This window comes from Hyperolius riggenbachi, chromosome 6, assembly GCF_040937935.1.
Source record: "Hyperolius riggenbachi isolate aHypRig1 chromosome 6, aHypRig1.pri, whole genome shotgun sequence".
NCBI lineage: Eukaryota > Metazoa > Chordata > Amphibia > Anura > Hyperoliidae > Hyperolius > Hyperolius riggenbachi.
Window position 1 is genome coordinate 381,536,485 of NC_090651.1, and position 25,224 is coordinate 381,561,708.

General features: G+C 50.5%; 1 protein-coding gene across 1 annotated transcript in view; it reads left to right on the top strand.

The window, feature by feature from the left end:
• The window catches only part of LOC137523100 (phospholipase A2 inhibitor and Ly6/PLAUR domain-containing protein-like), a 39,771-nt gene that overhangs the window by 10,320 nt on the left and 4,227 nt on the right, over positions 1-25,224 (top strand). Inside the window, exons 3-4 of the mRNA XM_068243315.1 lie at positions 2,676-2,789; positions 22,023-22,172. Coding sequence (XP_068099416.1) covers positions 2,676-2,789; positions 22,023-22,172 — 264 coding nt within the window. The remainder of the gene's footprint in view (positions 1-2,675; positions 2,790-22,022; positions 22,173-25,224) is intronic.

The window sequence follows — 25,224 nt, forward strand, 5'->3', positions numbered from 1 at the left end:
TCCCAGTTGCTAGGCAACATGAATAACAACATAGGAAATCCCATCATGCTCTGCACAGCATCAGGGAAAGAAAAAGCCCAGGCTTTTTTTCTTTGATGGGTGGAGCTTAGGTAAAAATGCAGCTAAAAATTATGTTTTGGTAAGAAAAACTTCTGATGCTGTGAAGCTGTGAAAGAAACACCAAGCCTTTTCAGTTCTGCTAAGTAGATTTTTAGTCCGGAGGTTCACTTTAACCACTTCAGCCCACAGGTGTTTTCACCTTCAGGACAGAAGCAATTTCCCCTGTCAGCGCTCCTCCCATTTATTCACCAATACCTTTATCACTACTTATCACATGTAAATGATCTATATCTTGTTTTTTTCTGCTACAAATTAAGTTTTTTGTGAGCGATACTTGTTTTCAGTAATGACTTTATTTTCTGTGCATGTTGAAGTCAAATACACACACAAAAAAGAAAAAATACACTATTTCTCCAATTCCCCCCTCTATAGTTTTAAAATAAGCAATGCTACTATGAATAAAACCCATCCAGTGTATTTGCCCATTAGTCCCGGCTATCACAACATTTAAATTATGTCCCTAGTACAATGTATGGCAACAATATATTATTTGGAAATAGGTGTATTTTTTCCTGTGGGTTTTTTTCTTGTGTTTCATCAATTGTAAGCCCTTATCTACTAAAATTAATATAATGAAATCACTTCCAAAGCACCCCCTCCCCAGTTACCTAGGAAACAATTTAAAATATTTAAAAAAAATCCATTAATAGTTGCCTTAGGAACTTATCTTTTATTAATATGTATGTCTTGGGTATTTACTGGTTTTATTTTTTTATTTTATTTTTTTTATTCAAAATCTGTGCAGGGTAATTTCACTTTCACTCCTTGGCTTACAAGGCAGCTCTCTGCAACCCCTTGACCCCCATGCAGGCTGGGATAGCCAGAATGCGGAGCCCCGGCCGTGTGGGGCTCCGCAATTCTACGAGAAGCATCAATCGTTGTGAGAAAAAGACAGTTTCCCAGCCTCCTAACCTTCCTGCAAGCGTACTTCCTGTACACTTGCAGGTCACATAAACAAAAAGTTACTGTGGCCATCTTGTGGCCAAATAATAAAACTACACCCTAAAGCATTTTTCATATACAAATACATTACTTTTACACTAATAATTTACTCATTACCTCCCACACTCCCCAATTTTTTTTTTTGTAATAAAAAAAAAATTACAATAAAAAATATACATTAATAGTTACCTTAGGGACTGAACTTTTTAAATGTTTATGTCAGGAGGGTATAACACTGTTACTTTATAAACTATGGGCTTGTAATTAGGGATGGACGCAAAACTGAAAAAAAATGCACCTTTATTTCCAAATAAAATATTGGCGCCAAACATTGTGATAGGGACATAATTAAAACGGTTTTATAACCGGGACAAAAGGGTAAATACATTTCATGGGTTTTAATTACAGTAGAATGCATTATTTAAAAACTCTAAAGGCCGAAAACTGAAAAATAATACATTTTTTCCAGCATTTTTTCCTATTTTCCCATTAAAACACATTTAGAATAAAATCATTCTTGGCATAATGTCCCACCTAAAGAAAGCCTAATTGGTGGCAAAAAGAACAAGAAATAGTTCATTTCATTGTGATACGTAATTATAAAGGTATAGATGAATGAATGGAAGGAGCGCTGAAAGGTGAAAATTGCTCTGGTGCTCAAGGGGTAAAACCCCTCAGTGGTGAAGTGGTTAAGTTACATTAGTTATTTTAATTAAAATAGATAGGTAATATACTCTCTTACATGATAGCCGCTGACAAGCGGCATCCCCCCACCCACTCCGATCACCTCCGGCAATCAGAGTAAGCAGGAAATCCTGTTCAGAACAGGATTTCCTGCAGGGCTTCCCCCGGGGCCGGACAAATCCTTCTGCGCAGGTTACCCCGAGCTGAGCTCGGGATAACCGGCAAGAAGGTTAAGCAATCATCACATATCACAGCCTTGCTAATATCCCTCTGGACGAATATGATAGGTGGACCTATATACAACCATGTGTGTGTATATATATATATATATATATATATATATATATATATATATATATATATATATATATATATATATATATATATATATATATATACACACACACACACACACATTTGTCTGCGACCAGTTTAATTGGTCAGTGAATGGCCAAACATAATTGAATGTGTGTACCAGGCTGTAGTCTCTCTCCCTTTTTGGAATTTTTTTGTAGTTAGAACAATTTGCTTCTTACCACTCACTATTACTTTTATGTTAAAGAGGACCTGAACTCAGAACTTCCTCTCTGCTCTAAAAGGCAAACAGCATAATAACCTTTAATGAAAAGCATTTCTTTGTTACAGCTGATACAATAAATGTGCAGTGTCTACTTCCTGCTTTCATGGAAGCAGACATGGGGTTAACATCCTGTGTTAACCAATTAGCCAATTAGCTCTCTGCCATGGCAGAGGAGATTCCATAGCTGAGACAGAAGAGAGATTAAATTACAACTTGTGATTAGTCACAGATGAGGGGGAATTAGACAGACTAAACTCACTAAATACATACAGGGTGCATTTCTCTCTGTTTTCCTTCTGATCTGTGCAAGAGTTCAGGTCCCCTTTAATGCTTTATTTACTTTCCACAGGTTACAGCATCCGTTGTACGGAGTGTTCAGGATCTGCACCCGTTTGCCAGGGTCCTCTGATACAATGCAAGCCAGAATATGATGCCTGTAACACTGATCTTTATCTGGTTACAAGTAAGGTTTTCTTTTTTAGTACTTATAAAATTATTATGTTCACTAATGAACCTGTTCCCGTCCGCTCCGCACCGATTGTCGTGAATGTGGCGGTAGCCCCAGGAACGCTCCACACCAATTGGCGTGAACGGCTCTCTATGGGGCCAGCAGAAGATCGCGTGCACTGATGCACATGCATCTCCGCTTGGAAGGCGGAGCTCAACTCCGCCTTCAGTCTTCCAGCGGCAATCGCTGCTCAGAGACCGTTAGGCGGCAAAACGCCTAGCCGCCAAATGCCATCTAATAACCCTGTATAGAGCTGCGATCTAAGGCATCGCTGTACTGGGGACAGCCGTGTGACACGGCTGTCCTCTCCAGAGGCAGAGAAGTGATAGGCTGTCATAGGCTGGCGAGGGGAGGGGAGAGAGTATAAAATAAATAAACAAATAGTAACATTTAATTAAAAAAATATAAAATAAATATTTATAAAACAAAACAAAACTGGGGAGTGATCAGACTCCACCAACAGAGAGCTCTGTTGGTGGGGAGAAAAAAAAGGGGGGGGGGATCACTTATGTGCTGAGTTGTGTCTCCCTGCAGCAAGGCCTTAAAGGAGAACTGTAGTGAGAGGTATATGGAGGCTGCCATATTTATTTCCTTTTGAGCAATACCAGTTGCCTGGCTATTCAGCTAATCCTCTGCCTCTAATACTTTCAGCCATAGGCCCTGAACAAGCATGCAGCAGATCAGGTGTTTCTGACAAATTTAGACAGATATGACAAGATTAGCTGCATTGTTTCTGGTGTGATTCAGACACTTCTTCAGGCAACTGGTAATGCTTAAAAGGAAATAAATATGGCAGCCTCCATATCCCTCTCACTACAGTTCTCCTTTAAAGCTGCAGTGGTCTATTTTGTTAAAAATGGCCTGGCCACTGGGGGTGGGGGGGGGGGGGGGCGCTGGAGGGTTAACACCGCGGTCCTCAAGTGGTTTAAAGAAAAAAATGAACATAAAATGGCCAGACTAAGCATCATCACGGCGGCTGCTAAGCATCATCACGGCGGCTGCTAAGCATCATCACGGCGGCTGCTAAGCATCATCACGGCGGCTGCTAAGCATCATCACGGCGGCTGCTAAGCATCATCACGCCGGCTGCTAAGCATCATCACGCCGGCTGCTAAGCATCATCACGGCGGCTGCTAAGCATCATCACGGCGGCTGCTAAGCATCATCACGGCGGCTGCTAAGCATCATCACGGCGGCTGCTAAGCATCATCACGGCGGCTGCTAAGCATCATCACGGCGGCTGCTAAGCATCATCACGGCGGCTGCTAAGCATCATCACGGCGGCTGCTAAGCATCATCACGGCGGCTGCTAAGCATCATCACGGCGGCTGCTAAGCATCATCACGGCGGCTGCTAAGCCACATCACGGCGGCTGCTAAGCATCATCACGCCGGCTGCTAAGCATCATCACGCCGGCTGCTAAGCATCATCACGCCGGCTGCTAAGCATCACGGCGGCTGCTAAACATCATCACGCCGGCTGCTAAGCATCATCGCGCCGGCTGCTAAGCATCATCACGGCGGCTGTTAAGCATCATAAGTACATTAAAGTCAAAGTTGCAGATTCAGAATTTAACGGCAGAGTTGCCTACAAATTTTTGCTAAAGTCATTTTCGCGTGCAAAATGCTATTTTTCGATTTCGTAAAAATATAAATGCATAGTACTTTAGCAAAATGGGCAAATAAAATGGATTTTCAAAAAATTCCCGAAAACCGCACAAGAACTTCATTTTTATCACAAAAAGTGTAAAATCATTTACTTTTAGCACTTAAAGGGACCCTGAAGAGTGATTTCAATTAAAAGATTTCACTTACGGGTCTTCCTCCAGCCCACCGTAGGCCGAAAGGTGTCCTGGATCCTCTCCGTGTCCCTCCAGAGGCTCCTGCTACCAGCGACACCCGAGCCGGCTCTTCCTGGATCTTGAAGCTCTGTGTCATCACGGCGGCTGCTAAGCATCATCACGGCGGCTGCTAAGCATCATCACGGCGGCTGCTAAGCATCATCACGCCGGCTGCTAAGCATCATCACGGCGGCTGCTAAGCATCATCACGGCGGCTGCTAAGCATCATCACGCCGGCCGCTAAGCATCATCACGCCGGCTGCTAAGCATCACGGCGGCTGCTAAACATCATCACGCCGGCTGCTAAGCATCATCACGCCGGCTGCTAAGCATCATCACGCCGGCTGCTAAGCATCATCACGGCGACTGTTAAGCATCATAACGCCGGCTGCTAAGCATCATCACGGCGGCTGCTAAGCATCATCACGCCGGCTGCTAAGCATCATCACGGCGGCTGCTAAGCATCATCACGGCGGCTGCTAAGCATCATCACGCCGGCTGCTAAGCATCATCACGCCGGCTGCTAAGCATCATCACGCCGGCTGCTAAGCATCATCACGCCGGCTGCTAAGCATCATAACGGCGGCTGCTAAGCATCATCACGGCGGCTGCTAAGCATCATCACGGCGGCTGCTAAGCATCATCACGGCGGCTGCTAAGCATCATCACGCCGGCTGCTAAGCATCATCACGCCGGCTGCTAAGCATCATCACGGCGGCTGCTAAGCATCATCACGGCGGCTGCTAAGCATCATCACGGCGGCTGCTAAGCATCATAACGCCGGCTGCTAAGCATCATGACGGCGGCTGCTAAGCATCATCACGGCGGCTGCTAAGCATCATCACGCCGGCTGCTAAGCATCATCACGGCGGCTGCTAAGCATCATCACGGCGGCTGCTAAGCATCATCACGGCGGCTGCTAAGCATCATCACGGCGGCTGCTAAGCATCATCACGGCGGCTGCTAAGCATCATCACGCCGGCTGCTAAGCATCATCACGGCGGCTGCTAAGCATCATCACGGCGGCTGCTAAGCATCATCACGCCGGCCGCTAAGCATCATCACGCCGGCTGCTAAGCATCACGGCGGCTGCTAAACATCATCACGCCGGCTGCTAAGCATCATCACGCCGGCTGCTAAGCATCATCACGCCGGCTGCTAAGCATCATCACGGCGGCTGTTAAGCATCATAACGCCGGCTGCTAAGCATCATCACGGCGGCTGCTAAGCATCATCACGCCGGCTGCTAAGCATCATCACGGCGGCTGCTAAGCATCATCACGGCGGCTGCTAAGCATCATCACGCCGGCTGCTAAGCATCATCACGCCGGCTGCTAAGCATCATCACGCCGGCTGCTAAGCATCATCACGCCGGCTGCTAAGCATCATAACGGCGGCTGCTAAGCATCATCACGGCGGCTGCTAAGCATCATCACGGCGGCTGCTAAGCATCATCACGGCGGCTGCTAAGCATCATCACGCCGGCTGCTAAGCATCATCACGCCGGCTGCTAAGCATCATCACGGCGGCTGCTAAGCATCATCACGGCGGCTGCTAAGCATCATCACGGCGGCTGCTAAGCATCATAACGCCGGCTGCTAAGCATCATCACGGCGGCTGCTAAGCATCATCACGGCGGCTGCTAAGCATCATCACGGCGGCTGCTAAGCATCATCACGGCGGCTGCTAAGCATCATCACGGCGGCTGCTAAGCATCATCACGGCGGCTGCTAAGCATCATCACGGCGGCTGCTAAGCATCATCACGCCGGCTGCTAAGCATCATCACGGCGGCTGCTAAGCATCATCACGGCGGCTGCTAAGCATCATCACGCCGGCCGATAAGCATCATCACGCCGGCTGCTAAGCATCACGGCGGCTGCTAAACATCATCACGCCGGCTGCTAAGCATCATCACGCCGGCTGCTAAGCATCATCACGCGGCTGCTAAGCATCATCACGGCGGCTGCTAAGCATCATCACGGCGGCTGCTAAGCATCATCACGCCGGCTGCTAAGCATCATCACGCCGGCCGCTAAGCATCATCACGCCGGCTGCTAAGCATCACGGCGGCTGCTAAACATCATCACGCCGGCTGCTAAGCATCATCACGCCGGCTGCTAAGCATCATCACGCCGGCTGCTAAGCATCATCACGGCGACTGTTAAGCATCATAACGCCGGCTGCTAAGCATCATCACGGCGGCTGCTAAGCATCATCACGCCGGCTGCTAAGCATCATCACGCCGGCTGCTAAGCATCATCACGGCGGCTGCTAAGCATCATCACGCCGGCTGCTAAGCATCATCACGCCGGCTGCTAAGCATCATCACGCCGGCTGCTAAGCATCATCACGCCGGCTGCTAAGCATCATAACGGCGGCTGCTAAGCATCATCACGGCGGCTGCTAAGCATCATCACGGCGGCTGCTAAGCATCATCACGGCGGCTGCTAAGCATCATCACGCCGGCTGCTAAGCATCATCCCGCCGGCTGCTAAGCATCATCACGGCGGCTGCTAAGCATCATCACGGCGGCTGCTAAGCATCATCACGGCGGCTGCTAAGCATCATAACGCCGGCTGCTAAGCATCATCACGGCGGCTGCTAAGCATCATCACGGCGGCTGCTAAGCATCATCACGCCGGCTGCTAAGCATCATCACGGCGGCTGCTAAGCATCATCACGGCGGCTGCTAAGCATCATCACGGCGGCTGCTAAGCATCACCACGGCGGCTGCTAAGCATCATAACGCCGGCTGCTAAGCATCATCACGGCGGCTGCTAAGCATCATCACGGCGGCTGCTAAGCATCATCACGCCGGCTGCTAAGCATCATCACGGCGGCTGCTAAGCATCATCACGGCGGCTGCTAAGCATCATCACGGCGGCTGCTAAGCATCATCACGGCGGCTGCTAAGCATCATCACGGCGGCTGCTAAGCATCATCACGCCGGCTGCTAAGCATCATCACGGCGGCTGCTAAGCATCATCACGGCGGCTGCTAAGCATCATCACGGCGGCTGCTAAGCATCATAACGCCGGCTGCTAAGCATCATCACGGCGGCTGCTAAGCATCATCACGGCGGCTGCTAAGCATCATCACGGCGGCTGCTAAGCATCATCACGGCGGCTGCAAAGCATCATCACGGCGGCTGCTAAGCATCATCACGGCGGCTGCTAAGCATCATCACGGCGGCTGCTAAGCATCATCACGGCGGCTGCTAAGCATCATCACGCCGGCTGCTAAGCATCATCACGGCGGCTGCTAAGCATCATCACGGCGGCTGCTAAGCATCATCACGCCGGCCGATAAGCATCATCACGCCGGCTGCTAAGCATCACGGCGGCTGCTAAACATCATCACGCCGGCTGCTAAGCATCATCACGCCGGCTGCTAAGCATCATCACGCGGCTGCTAAGCATCATCACGGCGGCTGTTAAGCATCATAACGCCGGCTGCTAAGCATCATCACGGCGGCTGCTAAGCATCATCACGCCGGCTGCTAAGCATCATCACGGCGGCTGCTAAGCATCATCACGCCGGCTGCTAAGCATCATCACGGCGGCTGCTAAGCATCATCACGGCGGCTGCTAAGCATCATCACGCCGGCCGCTAAGCATCATCACGCCGGCTGCTAAGCATCACGGCGGCTGCTAAACATCATCACGCCGGCTGCTAAGCATCATCACGCCGGCTGCTAAGCATCATCACGCCGGCTGCTAAGCATCATCACGGCGACTGTTAAGCATCATAACGCCGGCTGCTAAGCATCATCACGGCGGCTGCTAAGCATCATCACGCCGGCTGCTAAGCATCATCACGGCGGCTGCTAAGCATCATCACGCCGGCTGCTAAGCATCATCACGCCGGCTGCTAAGCATCATCACGCCGGCTGCTAAGCATCATCACGCCGGCTGCTAAGCATCATAACGGCGGCTGCTAAGCATCATCACGGCGGCTGCTAAGCATCATCACGGCGGCTGCTAAGCATCATCACGCCGGCTGCTAAGCATCATCACGCCGGCTGCTAAGCATCATCACGGCGGCTGCTAAGCATCATCACGGCGGCTGCTAAGCATCATCACGGCGGCTGCTAAGCATCATAACGCCGGCTGCTAAGCATCATCACGGCGGCTGCTAAGCATCATCACGGCGGCTGCTAAGCATCATCACGCCGGCTGCTAAGCATCATCACGCCGGCTGCTAAGCATCATCACGGCGGCTGCTAAGCATCATCACGGCGGCTGCTAAGCATCATCACGGCGGCTGCTAAGCATCATCACGCCGGCTGCTAAGCATCATCACGCCGGCTGCTAAGCATCATCACGGCGGCTGCTAAGCATCATCATGGCGGCTGCTAAGCATCATCACGCCGGCCGCTAAGCATCATCACGCCGGCTGCTAAGCATCACGGCGGCTGCTAAACATCATCACGCCGGCTGCTAAGCATCATCACGCCGGCTGCTAAGCATCATCACGCCGGCTGCTAAGCATCATCACGGCGGCTGTTAAGCATCATAACGCCGGCTGCTAAGCATCATCACGGCGGCTGCTAAGCATCATCACGCCGGCTTGCTAAGCATCATCACGGCGGCTGCTAAGCATCATCACGCCGGCTGCTAAGCATCATCACGCCGGCTGCTAAGCATCATCACGCCGGCTGCTAAGCATCATCACGCCGGCTGCTAAGCATCATAACGGCGGCTGCTAAGCATCATCACGGCGGCTGCTAAGCATCATCACGGCGGCTGCTAAGCATCATCACGGCGGCTGCTAAGCATCATCACGCCGGCTGCTAAGCATCATCACGCCGGCTGCTAAGCATCATCACGGCGGCTGCTAAGCATCATCACGGCGGCTGCTAAGCATCATCACGGCGGCTGCTAAGCATCATCACGGCGGCTGCTAAGCATCATCACGGCGGCTGCTAAGCATCATCACGGCGGCTGCTAAGCATCATCACGGCGGCTGCTAAGCATCATCACGGCGGCTGCTAAGCATCATCACGGCGGCTGCTAAGCATCATCACGGCGGCTGCTAAGCATCATCACGGCGGCTGCTAAGCCACATCACGGCGGCTGCTAAGCATCATCACGCCGGCTGCTAAGCATCATCACGCCGGCTGCTAAGCATCATCACGCCGGCTGCTAAGCATCATCACGCCGGCTGCTAAGCATCACGGCGGCTGCTAAACATCATCACGCCGGCTGCTAAGCATCATCGCGCCGGCTGCTAAGCATCATCACGGCGGCTGTTAAGCATCATAAGTACATTAAAGTCAAAGTTGCAGATTCAGAATTTAACGGCAGAGTTGCCTACAAATTTTTGCTAAAGTCATTTTCGCGTGCAAAATGCTATTTTTCGATTTCGTAAAATATAAATGCATAGTACTTTAGCAAAATGGGCAAATAAAATGGATTTTCAAAAAATTCCCGAAAACCGCACAAGAACTTCATTTTTATCACAAAAAGTGTAAAATCATTTACTTTTAGCACTTAAAGGGACCCTGAAGAGTGATTTCAATTAAAAGATTTCACTTACGGGTCTTCCTCCAGCCCACCGTAGGCCGAAAGGTGTCCTGGATCCTCTCCGTGTCCCTCCAGAGGCTCCTGCTACCAGCGACACCCGAGCCGGCTCTTCCTGGATCTTGAAGCTCTGTGTCATCACGGCGGCTGCTAAGCATCATCACGGCGGCTGCTAAGCATCATCACGGCGGCTGCTAAGCATCATCACGCCGGCTGCTAAGCATCATCACGGCGGCTGCTAAGCATCATCACGGCGGCTGCTAAGCATCATCACGCCGGCCGCTAAGCATCATCACGCCGGCTGCTAAGCATCACGGCGGCTGCTAAACATCATCACGCCGGCTGCTAAGCATCATCACGCCGGCTGCTAAGCATCATCACGCCGGCTGCTAAGCATCATCACGGCGACTGTTAAGCATCATAACGCCGGCTGCTAAGCATCATCACGGCGGCTGCTAAGCATCATCACGCCGGCTGCTAAGCATCATCACGGCGGCTGCTAAGCATCATCACGGCGGCTGCTAAGCATCATCACGCCGGCTGCTAAGCATCATCACGCCGGCTGCTAAGCATCATCACGCCGGCTGCTAAGCATCATCACGCCGGCTGCTAAGCATCATAACGGCGGCTGCTAAGCATCATCACGGCGGCTGCTAAGCATCATCACGGCGGCTGCTAAGCATCATCACGGCGGCTGCTAAGCATCATCACGCGGCTGCTAAGCATCATCACGCCGGCTGCTAAGCATCATCACGGCGGCTGCTAAGCATCATCACGCCGGCTGCTAAGCATCATAACGGCGGCTGCTAAGCATCATCACGGCGGCTGCTAAGCATCATCACGGCGGCTGCTAAGCATCATCACGGCGGCTGCTAAGCATCATCACGCCGGCTGCTAAGCATCATCACGCCGGCTGCTAAGCATCATCACGGCGGCTGCTAAGCATCATCACGCCGGCTGCTAAGCATCATAACGGCGGCTGCTAAGCATCATCACGGCCGGCTGCTAAGCATCATCACGGCGGCTGCTAAGCATCATTCACGGCGGCTGCTAAGCATCATCACGCCGGCTGCTAAGCATCATCACGCCGGCTGCTAAGCATCATCACGGCGGCTGCTAAGCATCATCACGGCGGCTGCTAAGCATCATCACGGCGGCTGCTAAGCATCATCACGGCGGCTGCTAAGCATCATCACGCCGGCTGCTAAGCATCATCACGCCGGCTGCTAAGCATCATCACGGCCGGCTGCTAAGCATCATTACACGGCGGCTGCTAAGCATCATCACGGCGGCTGCTAAGCATCATCACGGCGGCTGCTAAGCATCATCACGCCGGCTGCTAAGCATCATCACGGCGGCTGCTAAGCATCATCACGGCGGCTGCTAAGCATCATCACGCCGGCTGCTAAGCATCACGGCGGCTGCTAAACATCATCACGCCGGCTGCTAAGCATCATCACGCCGGCTGCTAAGCATCATCACGCCGGCTGCTAAGCATCATCACGGCGGCTGTTAAGCATCATAACGCCGGCTGCTAAGCATCATCACGGCGGCTGCTAAGCATCATCACGCCGGCTGCTAAGCATCATCACGGCGGCTGCTAAGCATCATCACGGCGGCTGCTAAGCATCATCACGCCGGCTGCTAAGCATCATCACGCCGGCTGCTAAGCATCATCACGCCGGCTGCTAAGCATCATCACGCCGGCTGCTAAGCATCATAACGGCGGCTGCTAAGCATCATCACGGCGGCTGCTAAGCATCATCACGGCGGCTGCTAAGCATCATCACGGCGGCTGCTAAGCATCATCACGCCGGCTGCTAAGCATCATCACGCCGGCTGCTAAGCATCATCACGGCGGCTGCTAAGCATCATCACGGCGGCTGCTAAGCATCATCACGGCGGCTGCTAAGCATCATAACGCCGGCTGCTAAGCATCATCACGGCGGCTGCTAAGCATCATCACGGCGGCTGCTAAGCATCATCACGGCGGCTGCTAAGCATCATCACGGCGGCTGCTAAGCATCATCACGGCGGCTGCTAAGCATCATCACGGCGGCTGCTAAGCATCATCACGGCGGCTGCTAAGCATCATCACGGCGGCTGCTAAGCATCATCACTCCGGCTGCTAAGCATCATCACGGCGGCTGCTAAGCATCATCACGGCGGCTGCTAAGCATCATCACGCCGGCCGATAAGCATCATCACGCCGGCTGCTAAGCATCATCACGCCGGCTGCTAAGCATCATCACGGCGGCTGCTAAGCATCATCACGCCGGCTGCTAAGCATCATCACGCGGCTGCTAAGCATCATCACGGCGGCTGTTAAGCATCATAACGCCGGCTGCTAAGCATCATCACGGCGGCTGCTAAGCATCATCACGCCGGCTGCTAAGCATCATCACGGCGGCTGCTAAGCATCATCACGCCGGCTGCTAAGCATCATCACGGCGGCTGCTAAGCATCATCACGGCGGCTGCTAAGCATCATCACGCCGGCCGCTAAGCATCACGGCGGCTGCTAAACATCATCACGCCGGCTGCTAAGCATCATCACGCCGGCTGCTAAGCATCATCACGCCGGCTGCTAAGCATCATCACGGCGACTGTTAAGCATCATAACGCCGGCTGCTAAGCATCATCACGGCGGCTGCTAAGCATCATCACGCCGGCTGCTAAGCATCATCACGGCGGCTGCTAAGCATCATCACGGCGGCTGCTAAGCATCATCACGCCGGCTGCTAAGCATCAATCACGCCGGCTGCTAAGCATCATCACGCCGGCTGCTAAGCATCATCACGCCGGCTGCTAAGCATCATAACGGCGGCTGCTAAGCATCATCACGGCGGCTGCTAAGCATCATCACGGCGGCTGCTAAGCATCATCACGGCGGCTGCTAAGCATCATCACGCCGGCTGCTAAGCATCATCACGCCGGCTGCTAAGCATCATCACGGCGGCTGCTAAGCATCATCACGGCGGCTGCTAAGCATCATCACGGCGGCTGCTAAGCATCATAACGCCGGCTGCTAAGCATCATCACGGCGGCTGCTAAGCATCATCACGGCGGCTGCTAAGCATCATCACGCGGCTGCTAAGCATCATCACGGCGGCTGCTAAGCATCATCACGGCGGCTGCTAAGCATCATCTAACGGCGGCTGCTAAGCATCATCACGGCGGCTGCTAAGCATCATAACGCCGGCTGCTAAGCATCATCACGGCGGCTGCTAAGCATCATCACCGGCGGCTGCTAAGCATCATCACGCCGGCTGCTAAGCATCATCACGGCGGCTGCTAAGCATCATCACGGCGGCTGCTAAGCATCATCACGGCGGCTGCTAAGCATCATCACGGCGGCTGCTAAGCATCATCACGCCGGCTGCTAAGCATCATCACGCCGGCTGCTAAGCATCATCACGGCGGCTGCTAAGCATCATCACGGCGGCTGCTAAGCATCATCACGGCGGCTGCTAAGCATCATAACGCCGGCTGCTAAGCATCATCACGGCGGCTGCTAAGCATCATCACGGCGGCTGCTAAGCATCATCACGGCGGCTGCTAAGCATCATCACGGCGGCTGCTAAGCATCATCACGGCGGCTGCTAAGCATCATCACGGCGGCTGCTAAGCATCATCACGGCGGCTGCTAAAGCATCATCACGGCGGCTGCTAAGCATCATCACGCCGGCTGCTAAGCATCATCACGGCGGCTGCTAAGCATCATCACGGCGGCTGCTAAGCATCATCACGCCGGCCGATAAGCATCATCACGCCGGCTGCTAAGCATCACGGCGGCTGCTAAACATCATCACGCCGGCTGCTAAGCATCATCACGGCCGGCTGCTAAGCATCATCACGCGGCTGCTAAGCATCATCACGGCGGCTGTTAAGCATCATAACGCCGGCTGCTAAGCATCATCACGGCGGCTGCTAAGCATCATCACGCCGGCTGCTAAGCATCATCACGGCGGCTGCTAAGCATCATCACGCCGGCTGCTAAGCATCATCACGGCGGCTGCTAAGCATCATCACGGCGGCTGCTAAGCATCATCACGCCGGCCGCTAAGCATCATCACGCCGGCTGCTAAGCATCAACGGCGGCTGCTAAAGCATCATCACGCCGGCTGCTAAGCATCATCACGGCGGCTGCTAAGCATCATCACGGCCGGCTGCTAAGCATCATCACGGCGACTGTTAAGCATCATAACGGCCGGCTGCTAAGCATCATCACGGCGGCTGCTAAGCATCATCACGCCGGCTGCTAAGCATCATCACGGCGGCTGCTAAGCATCATCACGGCGGCTGCTAAGCATCATCACGGCCGGCTGCTAAGCATCATCACGCCGGCTGCTAAGCATCATCACGCCGGCTGCTAAGCATCATCACGCCGGCTGCTAAGCATCATAACGGCGGCTGCTAAGCATCATCACGGCGGCTGCTAAGCATCATCACGGCGGCTGCTAAGCATCATCACGGCGGCTGCTAAGCATCATCACGCCGGCTGCTAAGCATCATCACGCCGGCTGCTAAGCATCATCACGGCGGCTGCTAAGCATCATCACGGCGGCTGCTAAGCATCATCACGGCGGCTGCTAAGCATCATAACGCCGGCTGCTAAGCTCATCACGGCGGCTGCTAAGCATCATCACGGCGGCTGCTAAGCATCATCACGCCGGCTGCTAAGCATCATCACGGCGGCTGCTAAGCATCATCACGGCGGCTGCTAAGCATCATCACGGCGGCTGCTAAGCATCATCACGGCGGCTGCTAAGCATCATCACGCCGGCTGCTAAGCATCATCACGGCGGCTGCTAAGCATCATCATGGCGGCTGCTAAGCATCATCACTGCCGGCCTGCTAAGCATCATCACGCCGGCTGCTAAGCATCATCGGCGGCTGCTAAAGCATCATCACGCCGGCTGCTAAGCATCATCACGCCGGCTGCTAAGCATCATCACGGCCGGCTGCTAAGCATCATCACGGCGGCTGCTAAGCATCATCACGCCGGCTGCTAAGCATCATCACGGCGGCTGCTAAGCATCATCACGGCGGCTGCTAAGCATCATCACGGCGGCTGCTAAGCATCATCACGCCGGCTGCTAAGCATCATCACGCCGGCTGCTAAGCATCATCACGCGGCTGCTAAGCATCATCACGCGGCTGCTAAGCATCATCACGGCGGCTGCTAAGCATCATCACGGCCGGCTGCTAAGCATCATCACGGCGGCTGCTAAGCATCATCACGGCGGCTGCTAAGCATCATCACGCCGGCTGCTAAGCATCATCACGCGGCTGCTAAGCATCATCACGGCGGCTGCTAAGCATCATCACGGCGGCTGCTAAGCATCATCACGGCCGGCTGCTAAGCATCATCACGCCGGCTGCTAAGGCAATCATCACGGCGGCTGCTAAGCATCATCACGGCGGCTGCTAAGCATCATCACGCCGGCTGCTAAGCATCATCACGGCGGCTGCTAAGCATCATCACGGCGGCTGCTAAGCATCATCACGGCGGCTGCTAAGCATCATCACGGCGGCTGCTAAGCATCATCACGGCGGCTGCTAAGCATCATCACGCCGGCTGCTAAGCATCATCACGGCGGCTGCTAAGCATCATCACGGCGGCTTGCTAAGCATCATCACGCGCGGCCTGCTAAGCATCATCACGCCGGCTGCTAAGCATCATCACGGCGGCTGCTAAGCATCATCACGCCGGCTGCTAAGCATCATCACGCCGGCTGCTAAGCATCATCACGCGGCTGCTAAGCATCATCACGGCGGCTGCTAAGCATCATCACGCCGGCTGCTAAGCATCATCACGGCGGCTGCTAAGCATCATCACGCCGGCTGCTAAGCATCATCACGCCGGCTGCTAAGCATCATCACGGCCGGCTGCTAAGCATCATCACGCCGGCTGCTAAGCATCATCACGGCCGGCTGCTAAGCATCATCACGGCGGCTGCTAAGCATCATCACGGCCGGCTGCTAAGCATCATCACGCCGGCTGCTAAGCATCATCACGGCGGCTGCTAAGCATCATCACGGCCGGCTGCTAAGCATCATCACGCCGGCTGCTAAGCATCATCACGGCGGCTGCTAAGCATCATCACGCCGGCTGCTAAGCATCATCACGCCGGCTGCTAAGCATCATCACGGCGGCTGCTAAGCATCATCACGGCGGCTGCTAAGCATCATCACGCCGGCTGCTAAGCATCATCACGGCGGCTGCTAAGCATCATCACGCGGCTGCTAAGCATCATCACGGCCGGGCTGCTAAGCATCATCAGCGCCGGCTGCTAAGCATCATCACGCCGGCTGCTAAGCATCATCACGGCGGCTGCTAAGCATCATCACGGCGGCTGCTAAGCATCATCACGCCGGCTGCTAAGCATCATCACGGCGGCTGCTAAGCATCATCACGCGGCTGCTAAGCATCATCACGCCGGCTGCTAAGCATCACTCACGGCGGCTGCTAAGCAGTCATCACGGCGGGCTGCTAAGCATCATCACGCCGGCTGCTAAGCATCATCACGGCGGCTGCTAAGCATCATCGCGCCGGCTGCTAGAGGCATCATCACGGCCGGCTGCTAAGCATCATCACGGCGGCTGCTAAGCATCATCACGCGGCTGCTAGAGCATCATCACGCCGGCTGCTAAGCATCATCAGCGGCCGGCTGCTAGAGGCATCAAAGCATCATCACGGCGGCTGCTAAGCATCATCACGCCGGCTGCTAAGCATCATCACGGCGGCTGCTAAGCATCATCACGCCGGCTGCTAAGCATCATCACGCCGGCTGCTAAGCATCATCACGGCGGCTGCTAAGCATCATCACGCCGGCTGCTAAGCATCATCACGCCGGCTGCTAAGCATCATCACGCCGGCTGCTAAGCATCATCACGCCGGCTGCTAAGCATCATCACGCCGGCTGCTAAGCCACATCACGCCGGCTGCTAAGCCACATCACGGCGGCTGCTAAGCATCATCACGCCGGCTGCTAAGCATCATCACGCCGGCTGCTAAGCATCATCACGCCGGCTGCTAAGCATCATCACGCCGGCTGCTAAGCATCATCACGCCGGCTGCTAAGCATCATCACGCCGGCTGCTAAGCATCATCACGCCGGCTGCTAAGCATCATCACGGCGGCTGCTAAACATCATCACGCCGGCTGCTAAGCATCATCACGGCAGCTGCTAAGCATCATCACGCCGGCTGCTAAGCATCATCACGCCGGCTGCTAAGCATCATCACGCCAGCTGCTAAGCATCATCACGGCGGCTGCTAAGCATCATCACGCCGGCTGCTAAGCATCATCACGGCGGCTGCTAAGCCACATCACGGCGGCTGCTAAGCATCATCATGCCGGCTGCTAAGCATCATCACGCCGGCTGCTAAGCATCATCACGGCGGCTGCTAAGCATCATCACGGCGGCTGCTAAGCATCATCACGGCGGCTGCTAAGCATCATCACGCCGGCTGCTAAGCATCATCACGGCGGCTGCTAAGCATCATCACGGCGGCTGCTAAGCATCATCACGGCGGCTGCTAAGCATCATCACGCCGGCTGCTAAGCATCATCATGCCGGCTGCTAAGCATTATCACGGCGGCTGCTAAGCATCATCACGCCGGCTGCTAAGCATCATCACGGCGGCTGCTAAGCATCATCACGGCGGCTGCTAAGCATCATCACGCCGGCTGCTAAGCATCATCACGCCGGCTGCTAAGCATCATCACGGCGGCTGCTAAGCATCATCACGCCGGCTGCTAAGCATCATCATGCCGGCTGCTAAGCATCATCACGGCGGCTGCTAAGCATCATCACGCCGGCTGCTAAGCATCATCACGCCGGCTGCTAAGCATCATCACGCCGGCTGCTAAGCATCATCACGCCGGCTGATAAGCATCATCACGGCGGCTGCTAAGCATCATCACGCCGGCTGCTAAGCATCATCACGCCGGCTGCTAAGCATCATCACGCCGGCTGCTAAGCATCATCACGCCGGCTGCTAAGCATCATCACGGCGGCTGCTAAGCATCATCACGCCGGCTGCTAAGCATCATCACGCCGGCTGCTAAGCATCATCACGCCGGCTGCTAAGCATCATCACGCCGGCTGCTAAGCATCATCACGCCGGCTGCTAAGCATCATCACGCCGGCTGCTAAGCATCATCACGCCGGCTGCTAAGCATCATCACAGCGGCTGCTAAGCATCATCACGGCTGGATCTGCCTATACAGCCCAGCCTCTGTTGCTATCCCAAACCCCCCTAAGGTCCCCCTGCACTCTGCAATTATCTGCAAGGTTATCTGCCTCTGTATGCAGATAACATTCTTTAAACACACCTCGGGTTCTCTTTAAGGCTTAAAGTATTAGAGGCAGAGGATCAGCAGGACAGCCAGTCAATGTGCATTATAAAAGGAAATAAACATGTCAGCCTCCATATCCCTATCACCTCGGGTTCCCTTTAACATACTATGCCCTCCATCTTTTTCGCATGTGCGTTTGTTATATGGCATAGTTGTCGGAAAGTTAGCCCACCAAGTAAAAGAATTAGCGCGGAGTATAGGAATATTAAATACATTACATTACAGCTAGTACAGAATGCTGCAGCCAGACTCCTAACCAATGCCCCCCGCAGCTCACACATCACCCCAGTACTGCAAACTCTTCACTGGTTGCCAGTAAAATGGAGAATCAATTTTAAGATCTGCCTGCTGACATTTAAGGCTCTACACCACATGGGACCCAAACGCATAGCGGATCTATTGGAACTTTATGCCCCTCCACGCACCCTCCGCTCTGCCAACAAGATGAAGCTGGTTATTCCCAGGATACACTTAACATTTGGTGCTCGGGCCTTTTCCTATGCAGCCCCTACTCTATGGAACTCACTTCCACAATCAGTACGAGAGGCTCCTTCTCTGGACAGCTTTAAAAAAAGGCTAAAAACTAACCTCTTTTCCCCAACCTTTGAAACTGCATAATGCAGGTCACAGCGCTTTGAGTCCCCAGGGAGAAAAGCGCTATATAAATATTATTGTTATTGTTGTTATTGTTATGTACATCACACATCACCAGAAGTATATCCCCATTTCTATGGATACAGATATACAGTATGTAACAATTTTCATAAAACTCTTCCATAAACCAAGAGTAGAAATGTATGCTTAAATAAAACATTATTTATCAGTACACAGCTAAAATGGAGCATACAAGATGCACAAACACATTGGCGTCAATTCACCAGAGAGGATTTACTAAGAGAAAAAAGGTAGGTAGTTTATCTCATGAGGTATTTTAACACTCTGGAGTCAATTCACCAGTGTGAGAGGACAGAGGGAAAAGTGTTGGATAGCAGGGGATAATGGAGAGATATGCATGAGGAAAGTGTGAGAAAGCAGAGAGTTAGGTAATCGGTACTAATGATTTGCATGGAATACTTTTCCTCTCTGTAAGCTTGAAAGTGAAGCATTGTGGGTAGGAGGCGGAGTTTTACCACTACCTGACCAGAGTATTCCCTTTTACTGCCGGATCATATCATAAATCATATCACGAGTGAGTCTGAACTTCTTCACCACCTCTGTCTCAGTAAAATTATCAAGAACTGTTCTCACACGAAAAATACGAGGGGCGATTAAACAGACCCTCCTCCTGCGCCTTCGTCTCCTCATAATAGAAGCAAGCTCTAAGGCCTAGTGCACACCAGAGCGGTTCGGCTGCGTTTTGCGATCCGCTTGCGGCTGCGGATACGCTTGGGTAATGTATTTTAATGGGCTGGTGCACACCAGAGCGGGAGGCGTTTTGCAGAAACGCATACTCCCGGGCTGCTGCAGATTTTGGATTGCGGAGGCGTTTCTGCCTCAATGTTAAGTATAGGAAAAACGCAAACCGCTCTGAAAAACGGCACTTCAGAGCGGTTTGCCAGGCGGTTTTTGTTACAGTAGCTGTTCAGTAACAGCTTTACTGTAACAATACATGAAATCTACTACACCAAAAACGCTTCACAAACCGCAAAATGCTAGCTGAAACGCTACAGAAAAATAAGAAAAAGCGTTTCAAAATCTGCTAGCATTTTGCGGATCTGCTAGCGGTTTTTGGTGTGCACCAGGCCTAACAGAGTAAGCTCAAAAGGCTCCATCTTCCACAGCAGCAGCTGCTGTGTGAAAACCACGATATCTCCAGGTTCATTCAGGGGATAAAGAGATGAAAAAATAACGAATGGCCACACCCCCTTTCTTCCCTGGTGAATTGTGATTTGGAGAAAAACTAACTACTAACTATCACTTATTTATCTCATACTTATCTCACATTAATCTCTTGCATTTCTCTCTGTCGATATTTTCCCCTATACTTCTGGAGAATTGCTATTTGGAGATATCACAGGAGGTAAATTACCTCCCAAGAGATAAATAGGTTGGTAACCTCTGGTGAATTGACGCCAATGAATATGTAACATCTCACATGAAGACCTAACATTTTTCATTGTCTGGTCATAAACAGTGATGGCCTGTAGTTGGCGATGGTGGACAGTTTGTTTACAAATGTTCATTATGCAAATGTTCGCATTCACCCAGTACTTTACTTAAACATTGTCAATACCTCTAACTTTAAGGCCTGGAACCCACTGAAATCCGCAAACGCAAAATGCAACCGCTAGCGTTTTGTCTGAGCGGTTTGCAAGCGGGTTCATGCACGTTTTCGGTTGCGTTTTGCAACAGTGTATTTTTTTCCTCAGCGGTTGTGTAGCGTTTTGCGTTTCGCGTTTTTATCCTGATTGGTCCTGTGAATTATTTTTAATTTTGTTACAGTGTGCTGAACTGCAAAACGCTAGCAAAACCGCTCAGTTTAGGTTTTGCTGAGCGTTTCTGCTAGCGTTTCAATACTTTACATTGAAGCGCTAACGCTCCCAAAATGCTGCAGGTCCTGCGTTTGCGTTTCTGGGAAACGCAAACGCTCCTGTGGAAGTTGCCCCATCCATTAACATCAGCTGAGCGTTTTGGCAGCGTATCGCAGCGCTGCCAAAATGCTCAAAAAAACGCTCTTGTGGGTTCCAGCCCTAAAGGTTAATAGCAAAGAATCCACACCTGTTAGAGTCACCAGATTTGCTAGGTATGTTATGGAGAACAGTGGGGATAAGGGAAAAAATCTTTCAAAAAAGTTTTTGATAAAATGTTCACCAATTTCAACCATTTTTTGAAGTTATGATAGAAAAAATTAGGAATTGTTTTTCAAATGCAGTTTAATGGGTACATCAATACCCTATACCCTTTTCACCTGGGGAAGGGGTAAGAATTTGGGGGTTTCCTTGTTAAAGGGGACCCTCTAATACCACCATGAATTCCCCTAGGAGGCCAAGGGTCAACACCCACAGGCATAGAGGCAGTTACCCCCACTATCCTCCTGGGCACCAAAGGTGGGGGTGAGCGCCTTGTCCATGGATTAAACAAGGGCTCTGTGGGAGAGGGTGAGGCTTTGCAATACATTTGACAGATTTTGGCCTGTATCGTTGATCAGGCATGTTTGTTATGGTACCAATTTTCATTCAATTCAACCGTGAATAAGTAATTATTGAATTGGATGGTCAATCAGCCACAAAGATGCTAAATGTATGGCCACCTCTTTATTGTTTATATTGTATTTTTATACCTTGCGTTCTGTTGTACAGCGCCATGGAAGATGTTAGCACTATATACATCTTTAATAATAAACTGTACCTCTTTAGCCTTTTCTTTACTTCTTGTTTTTTTACTTGCTTACTCTTATTCATTTGAGTTAGTCAATAAATGGTATCATCCTGATTCAAAACTTCTTGTTTTTTTCCAGTAAATAATGAGAGTGAAGCCTATTTTTCCCGATCATGTGCAAAGTTCCAGTACTGTGGCTGGTCAATCTCTTACAGCATGGATTCTGCTTCCGCTTCAGATCAGACCTCCTGTTGTACGAGCGATGGCTGTACACCGCCCACACAGAATTGTATGTATTCTAACATCAGTATCTAGGAGATAAATCAAAAAGTGTTGTGAAAATATAATTTGTGTTTTAATTAGTTAACAGCTGAAGTTTTTTCCTACTTATGGACCAGAACAATTTTTACCTTTTAGTGCTCCTTCCATTCATTTGCCAATAACTTTATCACTATTAATTAAAACAAAATGATCTATACCTTATTTTTTTCACTACTAATTAGACTTTCTTCGGGTGGTACATTGGGCTAAAAATTATTTTATTCTAAATGCCTTTTAACAGGAAAAATTTGGGAAAAAAAGATTTTTTTCTCAGTTTTAAGCCATTATAGTTTTAAAATAATATGTGCTACCGTAACTAAAACACATGTATTTTATTTGCCCATTCGTCCCAGTTATTACAATGATTAAATTATGTCCCTATCACAATGTATGGCGGCAATATTTTATTTGGAAATAAAGATGTGTTTTTCAGTTTTGTGTCTGTCACTAATTACAAGCACTTTTTTGCAAAAATAAAAAATCATAATAATAATATAAATTCTTGACATACATATTAAAAAAGTTTAGTCCCTAAGTTAATTTTGTATGTATTTTTTTTTAAATGCCACTTTTTTTTTAATCATAGGTTTTATTTTGTTAACTATCAGAGGGTAGGTAAGGAGTATTTAAAATAGCATTGAAGTTTTAACCATTTCAGTCTGCGGGGATTTTTCCCCTTTTGCATCAGAGCAATTTTCACCTCCCAATCATTTGCTAATGACGTTATCACTATTTATCACAATTTATTGATCTATATCTTGTTTTTTTCTGCCACTAATTATGCTTTCTTTGGGTGATACATTTTGCTACGAATTTTTTTTTTTATAAATGCATTTTAACAGGAACATTAAGAAAAAAATGGAAAAAACTAATTATTTCTAACAGCACAGGGACGCGGGGCGCACCTGCGATCATGTTCGGAAGCGCTCCACTGCAGCAGAGCAGCCACCTGGGTGTGATGATCACGTCCGGGCGGCTGAAATGGTTAAAGTTTAATTTTACTTTTTGGCCACTAGATGTCTCCCACAGTTTTTTTTATTAACTTTTGACGGCATACATGCGTTACAGGAAGTGACGCGATACACAGTACATTGACTTTTATCAATGAATGCTGGCATCTTATTGATGTCAGTTTTCATTGATATTGGGAACTAAGATCAGTGATTGGGAACTGTGTTACGTTCACTGATCCGTATACTAACAGATCGCGATAAGAACAATGTGTGGGAGCTGACTGGAGTGCGCACAGCAGCGATTGCGTCAATAGACTTATATTTACATCCCTGGCACTTCAGATGAAGTACTGCGGGTAGTAGATTAACCTCATGAGGCACAGTAAGTAGTTTAACAATAAATAAAAAAAGAAACACACTCCAGGAGAACTTCTGTATACATACTATAACTAAATCAGCATATGTGAAACACTTTACTGCCCATGCATTTATTTTGTAATGATATTAATCCAGTCCTGTGATTTAGATGGGCGGCTATAACTGTTGTTCCCTTTCCAAAGGTTGTCTTTTTAAAAAAAAAGTCAGATACTCACCCATGCAGAGGTAAGGATCTGGACCCTACAGAGTCTTCCTTGTCCTCCTCTCTAGGTCCTCTCATTCCAGCACTGTCACTTCCGTTGGATGTATTCCACCAACTACTTGAATACGTCTTCAGAAACCCTTGGAAGGTTTCGGGAGCACTCGTGTCGTGCAGTGCAGAGCCACCCATCTTAGGGGGAGCAACCGGGACCATATGTGCTCCCAAAGCCTTCCAAGGGCTCCCAGAGGTGGCAAATTTATACTGGGGACAACACTGGAGTGAGGGGGCACAAGAGAGGACAGGAAAGCCTCTATAGCAGAGTTCCCCAACCCTGTCCTCAAGGCCCGCCAACAGTACATGTTTGCTCTACAGGATCCAGTGCCTTCCTTCTCCTTAGGTATTTGATTTTTTTTTACCCCTCTTGCTACAGATTTGCTTTAAAATTAAATGAGGCCTTGGATAATAATAAAAATGGAACCCCTTTCAGCTTAGAGTCGTATGGAAGAAAACACTTTACAAATGGTATTGTATTTTATCGTATTGTATTTTATCTTAGTACTGTACTGATTGACAGTAAAGTTGTTGTCCTTTACTTGAGTGCCCTTAAGGGACTTGTGGCTCTAAGCGGTGGGTGCTTGCCCACAGTTTGACCCTATGGAAGCACTCTCCTTACTGCCATAAACTAATGAGAGATCCCTACTGAAGTGGTGAAAGGCCAGTCTGTGCTGCCAACAAATAATCCCAGTGGGTGTTTTTAATAATGAACTGGTTGGTCAACATTTCGGACCATGCAGTGTTGAGGATTCCCAAATGTTTCAACAGTAGAAGTAACTAAACTGGGAGGAAGCGCCCGTGATAACAAAACGGTGAGTCAGTCTAAAACAGGGGTCCCCAAACTTTTTCGGTCAAGGGCTGGGTCAACATACTTCAGACTGCTGGAGGGCCGGAACATACATAAAATGATTGAATCATTGAACCTAGGTATTGATTCCCCCCAATCATGCCCAGAGGAGAACTCCCAGCAGCAGCCATTCAGTCATGCGTCGCCCGAAGAACGTCTTTGTGTACCAGACAGTGAAGCATACCCAGGTGACAACTTGTTGTTCAGTTAGACAGCAGTGTCACCTGATGCACAATTGGATTGGAAGCCATGGAATTACTGCTCGATGGCTTCTATAGTATGTAGATGGGTGGCGCCAGCACTGCTACTCTATATACGGGCTGCTCATATTTAAAGGTACAGTGGGCTGCATCTATAAGTTATACATGTTGTGTTTGGTGGGGCTAGTGAAAAAGCCGCATTTGACCCGCGGGCCTTAGTTTGAGGACCACTGGTCTAAAAGGTAAAGGGCAAAAACCACCTACCTCCCTGGTGACACATGTGACAAAAAAAAAGGAAGTAAGTATTTATTTAGAACAGAAAACACTTGACAAAGCATTTGGCTATCTCAGGTCAATAATAATATGGGGAGTGAAGTGCAGCTTGG